General features: G+C 37.0%; 1 protein-coding gene across 1 annotated transcript in view; it reads right to left on the bottom strand.

Annotated features, from left to right (window-relative positions):
• Positions 1-10,989: 10,989 nt before the first annotated feature.
• Positions 10,990-17,158, bottom strand: part of ZNF354C (zinc finger protein 354C) — a 37,670-nt gene continuing 31,501 nt past the window's right edge. The window contains exons 5-6 of the mRNA XM_023741438.1: positions 16,816-16,911; positions 10,990-12,632 (exon numbers count right to left, since the gene is read on the bottom strand). Coding sequence (XP_023597206.1) covers positions 11,218-12,632; positions 16,816-16,911 — 1,511 coding nt within the window. The 3' untranslated portion in view covers positions 10,990-11,217. The remainder of the gene's footprint in view (positions 12,633-16,815; positions 16,912-17,158) is intronic.

The following is a 17,158-nucleotide window of genomic DNA, read 5'->3' as shown; positions in this document are numbered from 1 at the left end:
TGTTTCTATGAAACTCACATTTAACTGAGTCCTGTATTTTTATTTGCTAAATCTAGAAAATAATAGTAACCCTACCTCCTATAGCCAGTATTCTTCTGTTAGAGAAAAGTCCATTCTCTTTGGCCGTCTTTGATATTAGCAGGTGTTGAGGAAATAGGGGATTGAAGGGCAGAGGAGAAGACTTCTTTTGATATCCCTGGCCAAGTCGGAGGCAGACAATTTTGTACATATTGCTAGAGAAGGGATAATCAGGAATCTTAACTATTTTGTATGGGGATTGGAGGTGGCTTTGGAATGCACAAAATGTTTGTTTTGACTCAGTTTTCAGAGTACAGTTAGTCATTTATAATGGGAGAGAGGCCCTCGCATGAGTGTGTGTGTATGGGGACTAGTGGGAAGGAAGTGGGGTTGGTTAATGAGAAACTGGCTAAGATTAAATATTTGCAAAGGTGAATCATAACTGGATAACATGGTGAGGTTGTTTTAGAAAACAGGTTCTGGGTAGTCGTCGGAGTGGTAAGGAAGGCCCAATCTGTACTTACTGAAGAATGTTGATAAATGGTTAAGAATTAAATGATATAATTACAGAAGTACTGGCCACTACTCCCTCCTCTGGACACTGTCTAAGTCCCTGACTTGCATTCATAGAGCAGCCATGCCAGGGTCATACCCAATAGCTTATACCCTAGTGTTCGTCCTTAGCTATGGGATCACTTGTTATTAGTTGTTGTTGACTCGATTCCCACTCATGGTAACCCCACGTGTGCATATGGATGATCAGTAATTCCAACACCATTTGTTGAAAAGACTATCATTTCTCTGCTGAACTAGCTTTGTATCTGAGTCAAAAATCAACTGGCCATATTTGTGTAGCTCTATTTCTAGACTTGTATTCAAATCTTGGTTCGTAAATACCATTTTCCAATAAAAGGAACCAATGCTCCTTGGGAAAGTGAACAACTTTAGAGTTGGAGCAGGAAAATGCAATATGAGACTGAAGCATTTGATGCCAGAAAGTAAGGATGTGCTAAAAAAGGGAGAGGGGCACATGAAAAGGACACAGGAGCCAGCCTGAAAGAGCAACCAATGGCCAAACATGGAACAATTTGAATAACAAAATAACTAACAATAGTTCTGGATTATAACACAGAATAGAATGAATATTCATGAGTCTATACTGTCACAAATAAATAACTGAATAAATAAATGAAAAAAAAAATTTTTTAAAATAGAATTCCAAATAATATATGTAGATACTCCCCTCTCCAGGAAATGGAGCTTAACTCCTCTCCTTCCACTTAAGTGTGGACTGGATTTAGCGACTTGCTTCCAAAGACTAAAGTATGGAAACGGGTGGGGGTAAGTAATTTTACAGTGAAGAAACCGAACAAACACTACCTTGGCCAGGTGATCAAGGTTAACGTCAATGATGTCAGGTGGGTATCATGTAACTGCTGGAATGATGCAGTGTTTCACCCGTGGCATTCTTCCCCAAATCCCATTAATTCCAGTCTAATGAGAAACATCTGACAAGCTCAAATTGAGGGACAGTCTACAAAATAACTGACCAGAACTCTTCAAAATGTCAAGGTAATTAAAAACAAGAAAAGACTGAGAAACTTTCACAGATCAGAGGAGACTACGGAGTCAAGATGACTAAATGTAATGTGGTACCTTGGACTGGATCCTAATGTACAGAAAAAGGGTGTTAGTAAAAAAAACTAGTGAAATCTGAATAAAGTCTGCAGTTTAATTAACGGTGCTGTACCAATCTTAATTTCTTAGTTTTGACGACTGTACCATATTTATGCAAAATGTTAACATTAGAGGAATTTGGGTGAAGGAGACACAGTTCTTTGTACTATCTTTGCAATTTTTCTGTAAATCTTAAAAGTATTCCAAATTGAAAAGTTTAAAAAATTCAATTGGCCATATTTGTGTGAATCTATGAATTAGTTATGTATTGCTGCATAATAAATTACTTCAAAACTTCGCAGCTTAAAACAACAAACATTTATTATTTCACACAGTTCCTTATGGTCAGGAAGCTGGTGGTTCAGGTTCTAGATCTATCTGAAGGTTGTGGTCAAGTTGTCAGCTGGGACTCCAGCCTCACTTTGAATGATTGCCTAGGAGAGGATCATCTTCCAAACTCACATGAGTTACTGGAAGCCTCAGTTCCCTGCTGGCTATTGAACAGGCAAATATTTTGCCATATGGGCTTCTCTTTAGGTTGAATGCATGTCCTTATGATATGATGGTTGATTTCCCTCAGAATAAATGATCTAAGAGAGTGTGACCAATACAGAAGTTGCAGTCTTTTTATAACCTTATATCAGAAGTGGCATACCTTCATTGACCCTCAACAAGATGGATTGACACAGTGGCTGCAACAATGGGCTCAAACATAACAATGATTGTGAGGATGGTGCAGGACTGGGCAGTGTTTTGTTCTGTTGTACATAGGGTGGCTGAGTTGGAACCGATTTGATGGCACCTAACAACTATTTCTTAGTCACTAACTCTAGCCCATACTAAAGGGGAGGGAAATAATTAAGCTCCACTTCTTGAAGGGAGGAGTATCAAAGAATTTGTCAACATATTTTTAAAACCACCACAATCCATCCTCTGGCCACAAACTGTTTACATTTCTAACATGCAAAATATGCTCCTCCCCTTCCAAGGCCACAAAGAGTTTCATCCCATTACAGCATCTGTTCATAATCTTGTTATCTAAATAAGGTCCAGGTAAGGAGGAGGCTCCTCAGGTGTAGTTCCTTACGTTCCTCACCTCAAGTACATTTCTTGTTGATCTCTAAATTTAGGAAACTAAAGAGACAAGTTATCTGCCTCTCCCTCCCACACACACACACACTCTACACAAATAGGACAGACATAGAACAACCACTAAAGACATTTCTGTTCAAAAGAGGAGAAAATGGGAAGCACAAAGAAGTGACTGGTCCATAGTAATTCTGAAATCCAGTTAGGGAAATGTTGGAATCTCCCTGATTGTATCTCAAGACCTAGAAATAATTCTCTATGCCTCTCCACTTTACCCTTTGGGATCTTAGTTCGGCCGAGTCATCCATCTTTTATAAAAGGTAGTAAGTACTTGCTGCTGAGTAGTTTCATCTGCTTCCTGCTAGCTAGATTTCGGGTGCCCAAAGGCTTCTTCTCATTTTATGTTGTCTCTGTCTTCTTCAGTGGTGATGTTTCTGTATATTTAATTCCTTTTAAAACTTTGTAAGTCTCCTGTAATCATTCCATTACATAAAAGCCACATCCACAGATCTCTTAGAGATAAGCCCTTCACTGTCTTGAACTTCAGCTGAGAAGGCTGAGGACAATGTGCTTTAGCTTCCTAGAAGCCCTGTTATTTGAGATAATCTGTGAGGCACACCCTTAATCTTTATATAGAAACTTTCCTCTGATTGAATAATACTCTGATGCATCACCTTAGATCTCTCTGAGATCTTAATAAAAGATTTTACAGTCACACCTCAGTCACAACATTGGAGGCTGTTTTCCAGGCAGTGCCCTAAACTTGATCTCTGGAAGAAATTTCTTAATTTTAGCATCCTCTGCTGCTTTGGAAAGACTGAGAATTTCCAGAATCATCAAGTTCTGGCTCCTTTTGTTTAACAGTCTTTCCTATACTTAATATCTTGTGTCACATTTTACCATATGCAGCAAGAAACATCCAGGTGGCACCTTCAACACTCCGGTTGGGAATCTTAGTGAAATCATACTGGCTTCATTTTTTACTTTCCATATTATTGCAGGTGAGAGTAAAATATATTTTTGTTGAGCTTCTATCTTGTGACCTTGCTAAACTCACTAGTTCTAAGAGCTTTTCTGTTGATTACTTAGGATTTTCCAAGTCGACAATCATGCCATCTATGAATAGAGACCAAAAAAATAAAACCATACCTGTTTGCTGTCAAGTTGATTCCAGCTCATAGTGACCCTACAGGACAGGGTAGAACTGCCCCATAGTTCCCAGGAGTGCCTGGGGGATTTGAACTGCTGACCTTTTAGTTAGCAGCCATAGCTCTTAACCACTACACCACCAGGGTTTCCATGAAGAGAGACAGTTTATTTATTCTTCTCTAATACAAATGCCTTTTATTGCTTTTTCTTGCCTGACTGCACTGGCAAGGACTGCCAGTATGATGATGAATAGGAGTGTTTAGCGTAAACATCCATGACTTGCTCCTGATTTTAACAGGAAAGCATTTAGTTGATCACCATTAAATATGATGTTGTGAGGTTTTTGTAGATGCTTTTTACCAAGTAAATTCTCTTTTATTCCTAATTCTCTGAGTTTTATCATGAATGGGTATATAATTTTTTCAAAACTTTTTTTTTTCTATATTAAGTTTGAACCACCGACCTTTTGGCTAGCAGCCAAGTGCTTAACCACTGCACCATAAGGGTTAAGTATTAAGTGATATGATCATGTGTTCTTTTTCTCTCTTTCTTGTTCAGTTTAGATAGCATGTAGCTTCAAGTTTGCTAATCGTTTTCTCTGTCATCTCTATTCTGCTACTGAGTCCTTCCAGTGGCTTTTTAGAAGTTTTTATTACGGGCAGTCCCCTGATTATGAACAAGTTCTATTCCTAAATCTGTCTTTAAGTCAAATTTGTAAGTTGGAATGGTTCATACCTAATATCAGTTAGTCCAATGTTTGTCTTAGTATATACGTACTCTGCACTTATCAACTATCTCATTATCCAACATTTCACACTTACGACAGCAGCAAAAAATCTACTATCTGACTACTATGCCCATTAACGACCCTGCCGACCTGCACACCCTTGCCGCGAGCAGCTCATCCAGGGCATGCAGAGGGAGGAGCAGCACCACACCTGGGGTATTTAACCCCAGTCTGGAACCCGTGGGGCACCTGACATTCCAGCTCTTCCCAGCCCACGCTTCCCCTTCCTCCTCCTGGCTCTCTCCTGGCGTGCTTCACCCTCTGTCCCACACTTGCCTCACACCTAGCCACCAGCTGGCGGGTGTGGGTGTTGCTCACCTCTGCAGAGCCACCCCTGGTTGAGGATACTGTGCACTGCCCAGACCGCATGCCCCACTTCCTGCACCAAGTGCACCTCAGAGCCCGAGCTGGGACACCAGGGGGCTGAGGATGCCTGGCCAGCAGCCTGCAGCATGGATCCGGATTCTGGTGAGCAAAGCGAGGGCGAGCCCATGACCGCTGCAGGTAAAGAGGATCGCAGCTGCCCCGCTGGGAGAGCTGGAGCCGAGGAGGAGGGGAGGCCAGGACAGGAAATCATTATTTCACATAACACCGATTTTTACATGGACTCTAACCATGTCAATAAGTGAGCAGTGGGTGTAGTATATAGCATAGTGTACCTTTCTATGCATAAAAAAAAATTAAACACTTCCAGATACCCTAAAACATCTTTAACATAGTAATTCAGCAATAATAATAGTTTTGATGTGCATCACAAAGTAGCACCCATTTGTTATTACGAACCATTGTATGTAGCTAAATTTTTAATTTAATAGGCTTACCAGGGTTGGTTCATAACTACACACATTGTATGTAAGTCAGATATGCATAACTCAGGGACTGCCTGTATTGTATTTTTCAGTTCTAAAATTGCCATTTGGTTCCTCTTTTATATTGTGTATTTTCCTGCTGAGAACTTCATTATTTCTATTCAAAATGTTCACACTTGTTGAAACACTGTTATAACACCTGCTTTAAAGACTTTGTCTCATAATTCCAACGTTGTGTCATCCTGGAGTTGGTGTTCATTGTCTTTTCCAAGTTGTTGAAATTTTCCTGGTTTTTGTTGTGTAATTCTGCATCACATTCTGGACACACTGAATATTGCATTATGAAATTGGGTCTTATTTAATTCTTCTAAAGAATGTCATTTTGTTTCAACAGGCAACTGACTGGTTAGGTTCAGGCCACCTGTTCCAAACTACCTGATGCAGGTTGTGGTTCTGTCAGTTGAGTTTTCTACGTATTTGCAGTGCTATCTGGATCTATCCCATGTGGCCAGTCTCAGAACTGGGCAATGGTCTACCCTGGTAGGGTCAGATCTATGCATGGACAGATCAGGGGTGAGCCCAGGATTTCATATACAACTTTGAGATCAATTTCTTGAGGTTCCTTTTTTCTGTGATCATCTAACACATTCAAGCTCCTAGGGGCCACCTCCCTCTTTGAATCTCATGCTTTAGGTTCTCCACTCTCCTACACACGTCATGGATACATCTGCCTCTAAGTTCAAGTAGCAGGAAGGTAGTGGGAGAAAAAAAGCAATGGGGATTCTCCCAACACTCTTGGGCACACAGTTCCCCTGGCCAGAGATAAGGGTTACCCTCTCAGGGGTTTCAGTGCCTGCTCAGCCATCAAAGTCCTCACCACAGGAATGCCTGGAAATGCCAGAATGGTCTCACTCCAAATTCTGATTAATTTCCCAAATCTGCCTGTTACCTTTAATTTCCAGGGTCCTCAGACAGCTGCTCCATGCATTATCTCCAGGGTTTTTAGTCATATTTGTTGGGAGTGATACTGTGGAATGCACTTACTCCACTTTAAGTGGGATCAGAACTAATCTAAAATTATTTTATTTCCAGTGATTACATCCTGGAGGATGAACTCTCAAAGAGGAACTTTCTGAGAGTATAAAAGGAGAATTCTGTCTGGAAGTTTCATATTTATCACTTTATACAATTACTTTTATGAAAAAAAATTTTATTGTGGTAAAATATAACAAAAAATTTGCCACTTAAACCATTTTAAAATACAGTTCAATGACATTAATTACATTCATAATGTTATGCAACCATCATCACTATCTATTTACAAAAGTTTTTTAACACCCTAAACAAAAACGTAGTACCTTAAGCAAGAATTCCCCATTCCTCCCTTCTACGCAGCCCCTGGTAACCACTAAACTTTCATCTCTTTGCATTTGCCTATTCTAAATATTTCATATAAGTGGGGTCATACAACATTTGTCTTTTTGTATCTGACTTATTTCACTCAGCATAATGTTTTCAAGGCTTGCCGATGTCATAGCATGTGTCAGACCTTCATTTTTCCTTATGGTGGAATAATACTCCATTGTACCTATATACCACATTATGTTTATTCATCTGTTGGTGGGTATTTGGGTTTCCATCTTTTAGCTATTGTGAATAATGCAATGAATGCTGGTGTACATCCAATCACTTTTCATCTCAACTTTTTATTAAAACTTTTAAACATACAGAAAAGTTTAAGGAATGCCTAATGAACATCTCTACGTCATTCACAAAGATTCAGCAACAGTTCAATTTTTTACATATTTATTTGAAAATATTGCAGACATCATGACTTTTCTAACTTAAAATCTTCTGCATGCATCATCCAAGAATAAAGACATTCACCTATATAACCTCAACATCCTATCACTTCTAGTAAAATTAAACACACTCATTATATAATACCTATCCATTTTCATATTTCCCCAATTATTCCTCAAAATGTCTTTTACATTTTTTTTTTTTAATGAAGCAAAAATCAATTAAGGATCATACCTTGCATGTGGTTGTCTCTTAAGTGTTTTAATCCAGAACACTCCACTTTTAGTTTTTTTACAGTGGCTTTTTGAAAAGTCCAAACCAGTGGTCTTGTAGAATGTCCCAAATTGTGGATTTGTCATTTCCTCATTGTGTGATTCATTTTGTTTCTCTATTCCTTGTACTTCTGATAGACAGGAAGATAAATCTAGGTGACAGGCTTAGATTTTAGTTAAACAATTCTGGCAAAAATAAATCATAGATGATGATGTGTGCTTCAAATTACATTTCAGTAAGTCAGTCACAAAAGGACAAACATTGTATGAGACCACTATAATAAGAACTCAAGAAAAGGTTCAAACACAGAAAAAATTCTTTGATGGTTACAAGGGTGGGGAGGAAGGAAGAGGGAGGGGAAATCACTAACTAGATAGCAGACAAGGGTAAACTTGTGAAGGGAAAGACAACACACAATACAGGGGAAGTCAGCACAACTGGACCAAAGCAAAACCAAAGAAGCAGTTTCCTAGACACATCCACTATGAGGGACAGGGTAGCTGGGGCTGAAGCCTGGGGATCATAGTTTCGGAGGATATCTAGGTCAATTAACATAACATAGTTTATTAAGAAAATGGTCTGCATTCCACTTTCCTGAGTGGCATCTGGGTTCTTAAAAGCTTGCAAGCAGCCATCTAAGATAGATCTACTGGTCCCATCCTACTTGGAGCAAAGGAGAATGAAGAAAACCAAAGACACAAGGAAAATACTAGCCCAAAGGACTGAAGGATCAAATGAACCAGAGACTCTATCAGCCTGAGACCAGAATAATCAGATGGTGCCCAGCTACCATCAATGACCACCCTGACAGGGAACACAAGAGTCCTAGACTGAGCAGGAGAAAAATGCAGAATACAAATTCACGTAAAAGACCAGACTTAATGGTCTGACAGACACTAGAGAAATCCCCAAAACTACAGCCCCCAGATACTGTTAACCCAGAACTGAAACCATTCTCAAAGCCCACACTTCAAAGATTAGACACGATTATAAAACAAAAAATACATGCGAGGAACATGCTTCTTAGTTGAAAAAAAAAAGAAAAAAATTACATTTCATCAGGAGCCACATAATGCCAGGTTGTCCCACTAGTGGTGAAACCCATTTGGCTGCCAAATCTATTATAAAAGTATATCTTTTGTAATTCGTATCTGTGATTTTTCGACATCATACACTGTTTTCTAAAAATTCTTCACTTAATAGGCTTTACCATCTATTGATTTTTTGCCAGATTTAATTAAGGGTTGCAAAATGGTGACTTTTCTAAATCTATCTTTCCATGCATATTTTGAAGATGTCATTTTTCAATAATTTTATAAAAAGCTTTCCTTTTTTTTCATCATTACAGATGTGTGTGCACGGTGGTGGTTTTTATTGAGTGTATTATAGTCAATCACGGTCATTCTTTTTGATGTTTAAACTGTGCTAAGTTTGGCTAGTGTAAATTCTTTCAATTCCTGTGCCCTCTCACATTATCTCATTATGTGTTTGTTTTTTTTTTTAAATATATTCCAGACAGCCCTAACACTTTCCATGCTACAAACATGGAATCAGCCTTTTCTCCAAGGCGTGCTGGTTCCTTCTAGTGGGTAATGTTATTTAATAAACCAAAATCTTAGTACTAAGCAGGCTTACTGCTATTGGGTAACTGAATATGTTTTTATCTAGAATACCTTGCAGATAGCTCTGTACAATGTTGAAAACTCAGGTCTGTTTAACAGCTTCATTTTCCTTGTAAATATAATTAAATGTATAAAATCATATTTCTTATGAGGTAAGATAATTAAAAAATATTCTATGCTGATTTCTTGAGTTTGCTTTAATTCTAAAGCCTTTCACAGACAAAAGGTTCTAGCTAATTGTATTAGAACAATTTTTTAAATGATACCAATTATGAAAGTCACATAAAAAAAATCAGAGGAAGTAGGTCCAGGAGGAAATGGTTATCTTAGAAGCATGGAAAATGTCTGGATAAACAATTTAAACTGATGTGTAGAATGTTTAATAATAAAGTACTCATATATTTCTTTCAGAATCAACTCGAGAATGGGTGTTTCTATTTCTTTACACAAAACAATTGCTAAAAGATTTGCAACAGAAACAAAAAAACCCAAAAAACCTTGTATGTGAAACTCCTAAAAGCAATTACAGCATCCGGACCTCAGCTGAGTTTGAGGATTTAAGTACAATTATCAAAAAGCAGGTATAAACAGAGACTAATACAGGAAATCCTCTACTGTAGGTCAATAATTAAAATGAGTAAGGAAAAATACCTTAAAGATCAAAATATAACTAATTAAATTACTGCAATTGTGTCTAAACAGTTTACAAAACAAACAGTACTCCTGGGACTTGCAGTTGGAAATGAATATCACAGAACACTAGAGCTAGTATGGACTCACCTTGGTTTCTTCAAAAACTATACTGATTAAACTCTCTCTTGGCTCTAGTAAGTCATCATCAGGTGTACAGTCAGAGATTCTGTCAAATGTACACCTTCTGCAACAGCAAAGTATTTGCATAATCTCTCCACTTCAGTTTCCTCCACTTTCTGTAGTACTATAAGACTATTTAGTAATATAGAATCATATCAAACGAAAAAATAATATGGGAATAGAAAAGGAAGAGAGTCTCCATTTGGCAAAATTTTAATTTTCAAAAGTAAATTGAAATTAATTTCAGTTAATAAAAACATTTTATTACAATCAAGGACGTGAAAAAATATATATTCCAACATTATGTGTGGATGTATACACATGTATAATGTACATGTGTGTATATATGTGTATGTTAACATATATATAACTTGCTGATGGGGTAGCTAATTATAAGTGAGCTTGACTTTTCACACAAAAGAAGTTAAAGAATTCCTTTTTATCTCTAGCTTTTCTTTATGAAAAGGAGTACTTCCTATGTCTGCCTGCCATTTTATAAAATAAGGCTCATACTTATATACATTATTTACAATAATACAATGACTTTTTAAAAAAAGAAAACACATATAGAAGCTTACTCATAGAAAGGGAATACACTCTAATGAGAGAAATAAAGTTTATATTCAAATATTCTTCATGCTTTTTAAAACAATTTAGGCCTTTTAAATTTTCCTGGCTATAAATTTTAAAATTTTGTTTTTATGTTTTTGGAAACCTTGGTATTTAATGGTTCTTATAGAATTTGTCAAGTCCATGCTTTTCATGTTTTCATTGATCAATTCTACCATTACTTAGTGCTAACTAGCATACTTCCTAGCATACTTCGTCTCACGGACTTTGGACATGTTATCAGGAGGGCCTAGTCCCTGGAGAAGGATGTCATGCTTGGTAAAGTAGAGGGTCAGTGAAAAAGAGGAAGACCCTCAATGAGATGGACTGACACAGTAGCTGCAACAATGAGCACAAACACAGCAATGATTGTGATGGCACAGGACTGGGCAGTGTTTAGTTCTGTTGTACTTAGGGTTGCTATGAGTCAGAACTGACTTGACAGCACCTACAAGAAGCATATTTCCTGTAGAAGTAAAAAAGAGTTACTCTGTTAGGAGTTTGTGCCCTATTTATTATTCCCCTGATTACTGTCCAATGAGAAGTGTTGGATTCTTTGGGAGATAAATTAAATCTCATAGGGCTTATCTCCTCTAAGAAAATTCTGATAATGAGTAAGGGAGGAGCTGTAGATGAAAGGTTTCTCATACTCTTTCCATTTATAGAGTTTTTCTTTACTGTGAACCTTTTTGTGTCTACAAAGATTTGATCTGTAACTGTAAGCTTTCCCACATTCCATACATTTATAGAGTTTCTCTCCAGTATGGATTCTCTCATGTTCAGTTAGGAATGAATACTGGCTGAAAGCTTTTCCACACTGACTACACTGATAGGGTTTCTCTCCAGTATGAATTCTCTGATGCCTATAAAGGTTGGATTTGCAACCAAAAGATTTCCCACATTCTTCACATGCATAAAGTTTTTCTCCAGTATGAATTTTCCGATGTTCATTAAAGGATGAATATTGATTGAAGGTTTTCCCACATTCGTTACATTGATAGGGTTTCTGTCCAGTATGAATTCTCTGATGTTCAATAAGGGTTGAGATGCGTGTGAAGGTTCTCCCACATTCCATGCATTTACACAGTTGTTCTCCAGTATGGAGTCTCTGATGTTCAGCCAGAGATGTAAACTGGCTGTAACCTTTTCCACATTCACTGCATTTATAGGGTTTCTCACCTGTATGGATTCTTTGATGTCTATGAAGTTTTGCCCTGCAATTAAAGGCCTTCTCACATTCGCCACATTTATAGAGTTTCTCTCCAGTATGAATTCTCTGATGTACAGTGAGGGTTGAACACTGGCTAAAGGCTTTACCACATTCGTTACATTGATAGGGTTTCTCTCCAGTATGCACTCTCAGATGTTTGATAAGGGTTGAACTACTGCTAAATGCTTTCTCACATTCATTACATTTGTAAGGTTTCTCTCCAGTATGAATTCTCTGATGGGCAAGAAGGGATGATCTGTGGCTGAAAGTTTTCTCACATTCATTACATTTGTAGGGTTTCTCACCAATATGAATTCTCTGGTGTTCAATAAAGTGAAGACTATGGTTAAAGCTCTTGCCACATTCATTACAAATATAAGAGTTTTCTTCTGGATAAATTTGGAAGCATTTCATTAGATCAAAATCTTGCCTAATATCTTTCCCAAAAGTATAATATATACTGGGTATCCTTTCTATAGGAACACTCTGTTGTCTAACAAGAATTGTATTTATAAATAAGCCTTTCCCGAGTTCAAGATTTGTATGGTTTCCATCTCCACTGATGGTTTTCTTGTATGAGGCTACCATTTGCCTAAGAGGTTTCTTCTGTTGCTCCTGTTCTAGCCTGCTCTCAAAATCCAAAGTTTCTCCAAACTTGACATTCCAGTGACCATACTTAATGGCTTTTTTCATTATTATTCCCTGAGATGTTTCTTCTCTAAAAATGTCCTCTCTTGGAGGCAATACTTCTATTTTAGGCCAAGTCTTGAAACCTGAAATGAATTAGAAGAATTAATGCCTACTCTTGTAGAAGAGACAAACTGATGCATCAATGGGACAATAAAATTGGTAACAATACATATAAAAGAGGTTTATATCATCTGATCTCAAATATGGACTTGAATCCGGATAAAAATGGGATGGAATAACGCAATGAGAGGTAAACAGGTTAAGTGAATGGTATGAGAGAATGCATTAGAGAAATTAACACTGAAAATGAAGACAAGAAAAGTTAGACATAGAAGAATAGGTTGAGCAGAAGGTATAAGGATATAGGAAAATGTCAGACATTAAACTCAAGTTGAAAAACTAGTCTGGGAATACTATGTAATACTTCACTGTATTTATCATTTATTATCATTTTCCACTTTAAGTATACTGGGCAATAAAGTAGAAGACTTGTTATTACTTTCTTCTTTCTTTCCTTCCTACTCATGGCTAAAATGTTGCTTTTTTCCATGTTCTCTCTGAAATCCCACATACGATAATTTTTAAATATTTGCGATGTTTTTTGTGATTTCGTATGTGATTGTGAATTTGTGTAATAGTCTATGAAAGGATTAACAGTCTTAAAAAGAGGACATCCAGGTTGTAAAAATTACAACAGCACTGAAGCATCACTTTTGACAATATTTGATCTCAGTTTAAGATGCTGATGATAAAGAAAAGGAAAATTATGGAGTAAACCAGCCCTGTGCAACAATCTATCTCTTGTGATTGGAGGAATAACAATTCTTTCATACTACCCGGCCATCACTTTCCTCCTTTTTAGTTGATCATGGGGAGAAACAGACATGTTAATTCTTCTAATAAGCTGCAACAAGAAGGCTGAATTCTCTTTGTAGGAACCTTTAGAGAGTAATGAAATTCTGTAAGAGATCTGAAGTTAACATGTGCTGGTAAGTTCTGAAATATACACAAGTTCTAAGCTAAGCTATGATTCTAAGTAAAAAGATTCAGCTTAAGCTGATTCTAAGGAACTCTGTATTAAAAGCTCGCTTTCATTAATCAATCCATTACTGAAAATTGATTAAAATTAGAGAACTGTAATTAAGTAATTGTAACAGTAGTTACTTTGTAACATATGGTGTCACCACGACATGATGGCAAAAGGTTTGGGTTTTTGTTTACTTTAATAAAGTATATAACCAGATAATTTAGGTTAATAAAATTACTGCTTAGTCCATCCAGTCTCAGTAATAAAATACGTTTTACTGAAATAATTGAGAACAAGAAGAAATATAGGCTATAATTTTTCTTAATGATGCCTATGGGAAACCTAGCAGTTTGGATTTTCACAGATCAACCAAGGTACCTTCTCTCTTTTATTCCACTTTGCCAAAATATGACCTTCCCTGCCCATCCAGAAATTTACCCTACTACTTTAATCCCATCTCTCTACAGAAACTTCTTAATTATTTAGGCCTAAATTGACTATCTCTTTCTTAGAATTTTCAAAACATATTTATATCATCCATTCTATCACTTAACATATATATAGGCTTGTCAAAATAATTCAAGTATTTTTTTTCAAGTAGAACAGTGAACATGTCTTATTATTTGGTAACCTCTTATTATGCACAAGTATACAATCAGAATGTCTTAAATAAAAAGAAAAAATGTACGAATGAGCAGGATTAAATTGCAAAAATTATTAGGAAGGGCAGGTGACCTAAAAAATGAATAGAAAAGAGATTTTTCTCCTCTAATGCCTGACATCTGAGACTCATACAAATATTGACTAATAGGCAATGAGGATATGAAATAAACAACCAACCCAACAATAATAGTCCATTTCTCCATTATGTGAGAAGCCTAGATTGTGTGATACAAGTTTGAAATACGGAGAATGAAGATAGTATCAGCTGTAAGGAATGGTTTTATGAAGTAGTTTGGACAACAAAAATGAGGTAGATTTCCATAGAAAAATAAAGAGGATCCTGTGGGTCAGAAAGATATACTAATAAGACATCTGTGAAGAAAAGCAAAACTATTTAGTGGAGGTTTATTTGACTAAAGAAGGAAACACAGGTTGGAATTAGTTAAAAATCTGGTTAATCAGAATGAGGTCAAACTTAAAGAGTTCCTGAACAACTGGCAGCAGAATTTAGAATGATAATATAGATAATAAAAGGCATTATTTCTTAGACAGATAATGATAAGACAAACAATGGTTGTTTTTGGTAAGTGGGCAGCTTGGATCAGAGAAAGGACAGAATGGAATCTGAAAGATGACATAGCTGCAGTGGTCTGGCTTGACTGTGTACTTAATTTTGAGGTTCATCGGCACTGAGCCAATAATAGGGGCAATTCAATTAAATTCAACAAATATTAACTAAATGCAATATATGATATGCTGGAGGCACAGAATTCAAAGACCTGGTCTGTCCCCTTGATGTGCTCCATCTAATGAGAAAAATAATGAAAAAAATAACTATAATGCATTATGATAGATACTGTTATTGATGTGTTCAAAATATGTATACAGTGCTATATGAGCACAAATGATGAAAAAATTAATGTTGACTGGGAAGTGTGAAAGATAAGGGAAACCTACAAATAAGGGGCTGCATTTTAGGAAGGCAGATGGATCTTGGAGAACAAGCGGGAGTTTTCCAGTAGATAGGATGGAGGAGGCAATTGAAGCTGAAGGAATATCATAAAAATGTTAATGAGCATGAAAGTATGGCCAGAACATGGAGCTGTAATGGAAGTGGCCACTGATAACGCTGAAAAGGAATATAGGACAGGCTCTGAAGTAGGCTTAATGTCACTTTAAGGAATCCTACTTCTCTCCATGGATAATAGGAAAACAATGGAGTCTCCTAAGGTATAGAATTAACATCTGAGTTTCAAAAGGATCATTCTTCTGGCTGCAGTGGAAGGTGGGTGGGGAAAACAAGGTTCAGAGAGGTGAAGTAACTTTTCCATAGGTCGTAAGGCTTGTAAGTGAAATGAGGAATGTCTAAATTCAATCCATGCTCTTAAATGTTAAATGTACTGTCTTTATAGGAGAACTCTTTATAGGACAAATTGCTTAAGAAGAGTTTATAGGAGACTTTATAGGACAAAACTGTATTTTAATAAAGATGAAAAGAATCTGTAGAGAGAATGAAGGAAAAGAGATGCCAGTGAAGGAAAGGATCAGAGATTAAAGATCAAACCACAAAGATACTAGGCAAAATATTGGCATGACATTGGTGTCTAGGTTCTCTCACTGCATTTCAGTTTTCTAGCTCTGTGATCAAAGTATTTTAAAATCTCTGATGCTCTGTTTCTTCAAATATAAAAGGACATATCTATATTTGACAATTTTAAAATGTTGCCCCAACTCTATCCATCTACAGTTTATGATAAGACTAATTACATTAGATTAGGCTACAAGAGGGGTCAATAAACTCTGGGTTTGCAGGTCAAATCTGGCTGCCACTTGTTTCTGTGAAGTTTTATTAGAATTCTGCCATATCCATTTTTTAAAATATTGTCTCTGGCTTTTACACTACACTGGTAGAGTTGAGTAGTTAAAATACAGATGATATGATCTACAAAGTAAAAATATTTATTTCTGGTCCTTTATAGAAAAAATTTGCTGACCCCTGAGGACTAGAAAGACACCAATTGTTATCTTCACAAGAGCTGGTTGAATATAATAGTGGGAGATAATAGCCCAGTTTCTAAGAGATAAAGGAAAATGTTAGTTAAGAAGTCAGAGACAAGGAGAGTTAAGGATAATACTTTTAAGTATGTGTTTGGTGAAAGAAAAAAAATTATAAAGAACTCAAGATACGGCAGCAGAAAGTGTGACATATTTAAAATCTTTCAGATATGAATATCTGTGAAGGCAGATGAAAAGGAAATCATGAACAGCAAGAGGCTAAAGATGCTAGAAGTGAAGATGCAAAAAAAGGAAAAGGATAGATAATTATAGAGTGGTGTTAGATGAAGAAAAAAAGACATCTCTGCCTCTTATCTGGAAGAATGGTATGTGAAGAAAGCTGTCAAGACAAGGACATTCTTGATACAAAGAAAACCATTACAACCAAGGAGGCATCTGTCGGGGGCCCTGAACATTTCAACAGAGCTCAGAATTTCCAAGAAAGCCTCCAATGTACTGCCTCCTCATGACCTTCCCATCTAGAGAGACTCCCCTGTGCCATTTCCCAGTCACTTACTTACCTAGACAGGTGTCTTGGGGGATTTGCCTTTCTACCATGCAGGGATCTTCTCCTTGTGGTAACTGGCAAGTCACCTTTGGCATTGAAAATGGAATCCCTGCTCATAAGGAAAAAATGGAGTTTGAAAGAACGGCATAAAGAGCAATCCCAGCGTTTATATACCAGAACCTACAGGGCAGAGAAGGAAGGTCTAGGCAGGCAGAGTAGGCAGCACAAGCACTTCTGAGGAGTTCTGGGTGGACCAGGAGGTGGGTCTCAGTTCAGAAAGAAAGAATATAGGGCCCTGGCTATGAATGCCTCTAAAATGGGAGGCCTGTACGTGTCTCAGAATCTGCACTGCAGGG

This window comes from Trichechus manatus, unplaced genomic scaffold, assembly GCF_000243295.1.
Source record: "Trichechus manatus latirostris isolate Lorelei unplaced genomic scaffold, TriManLat1.0 scaffold00181, whole genome shotgun sequence".
NCBI classification, from domain to species: Eukaryota; Metazoa; Chordata; class Mammalia; order Sirenia; family Trichechidae; genus Trichechus; species Trichechus manatus.
This window is presented reverse-complemented; position numbering and strand designations above follow the sequence as displayed.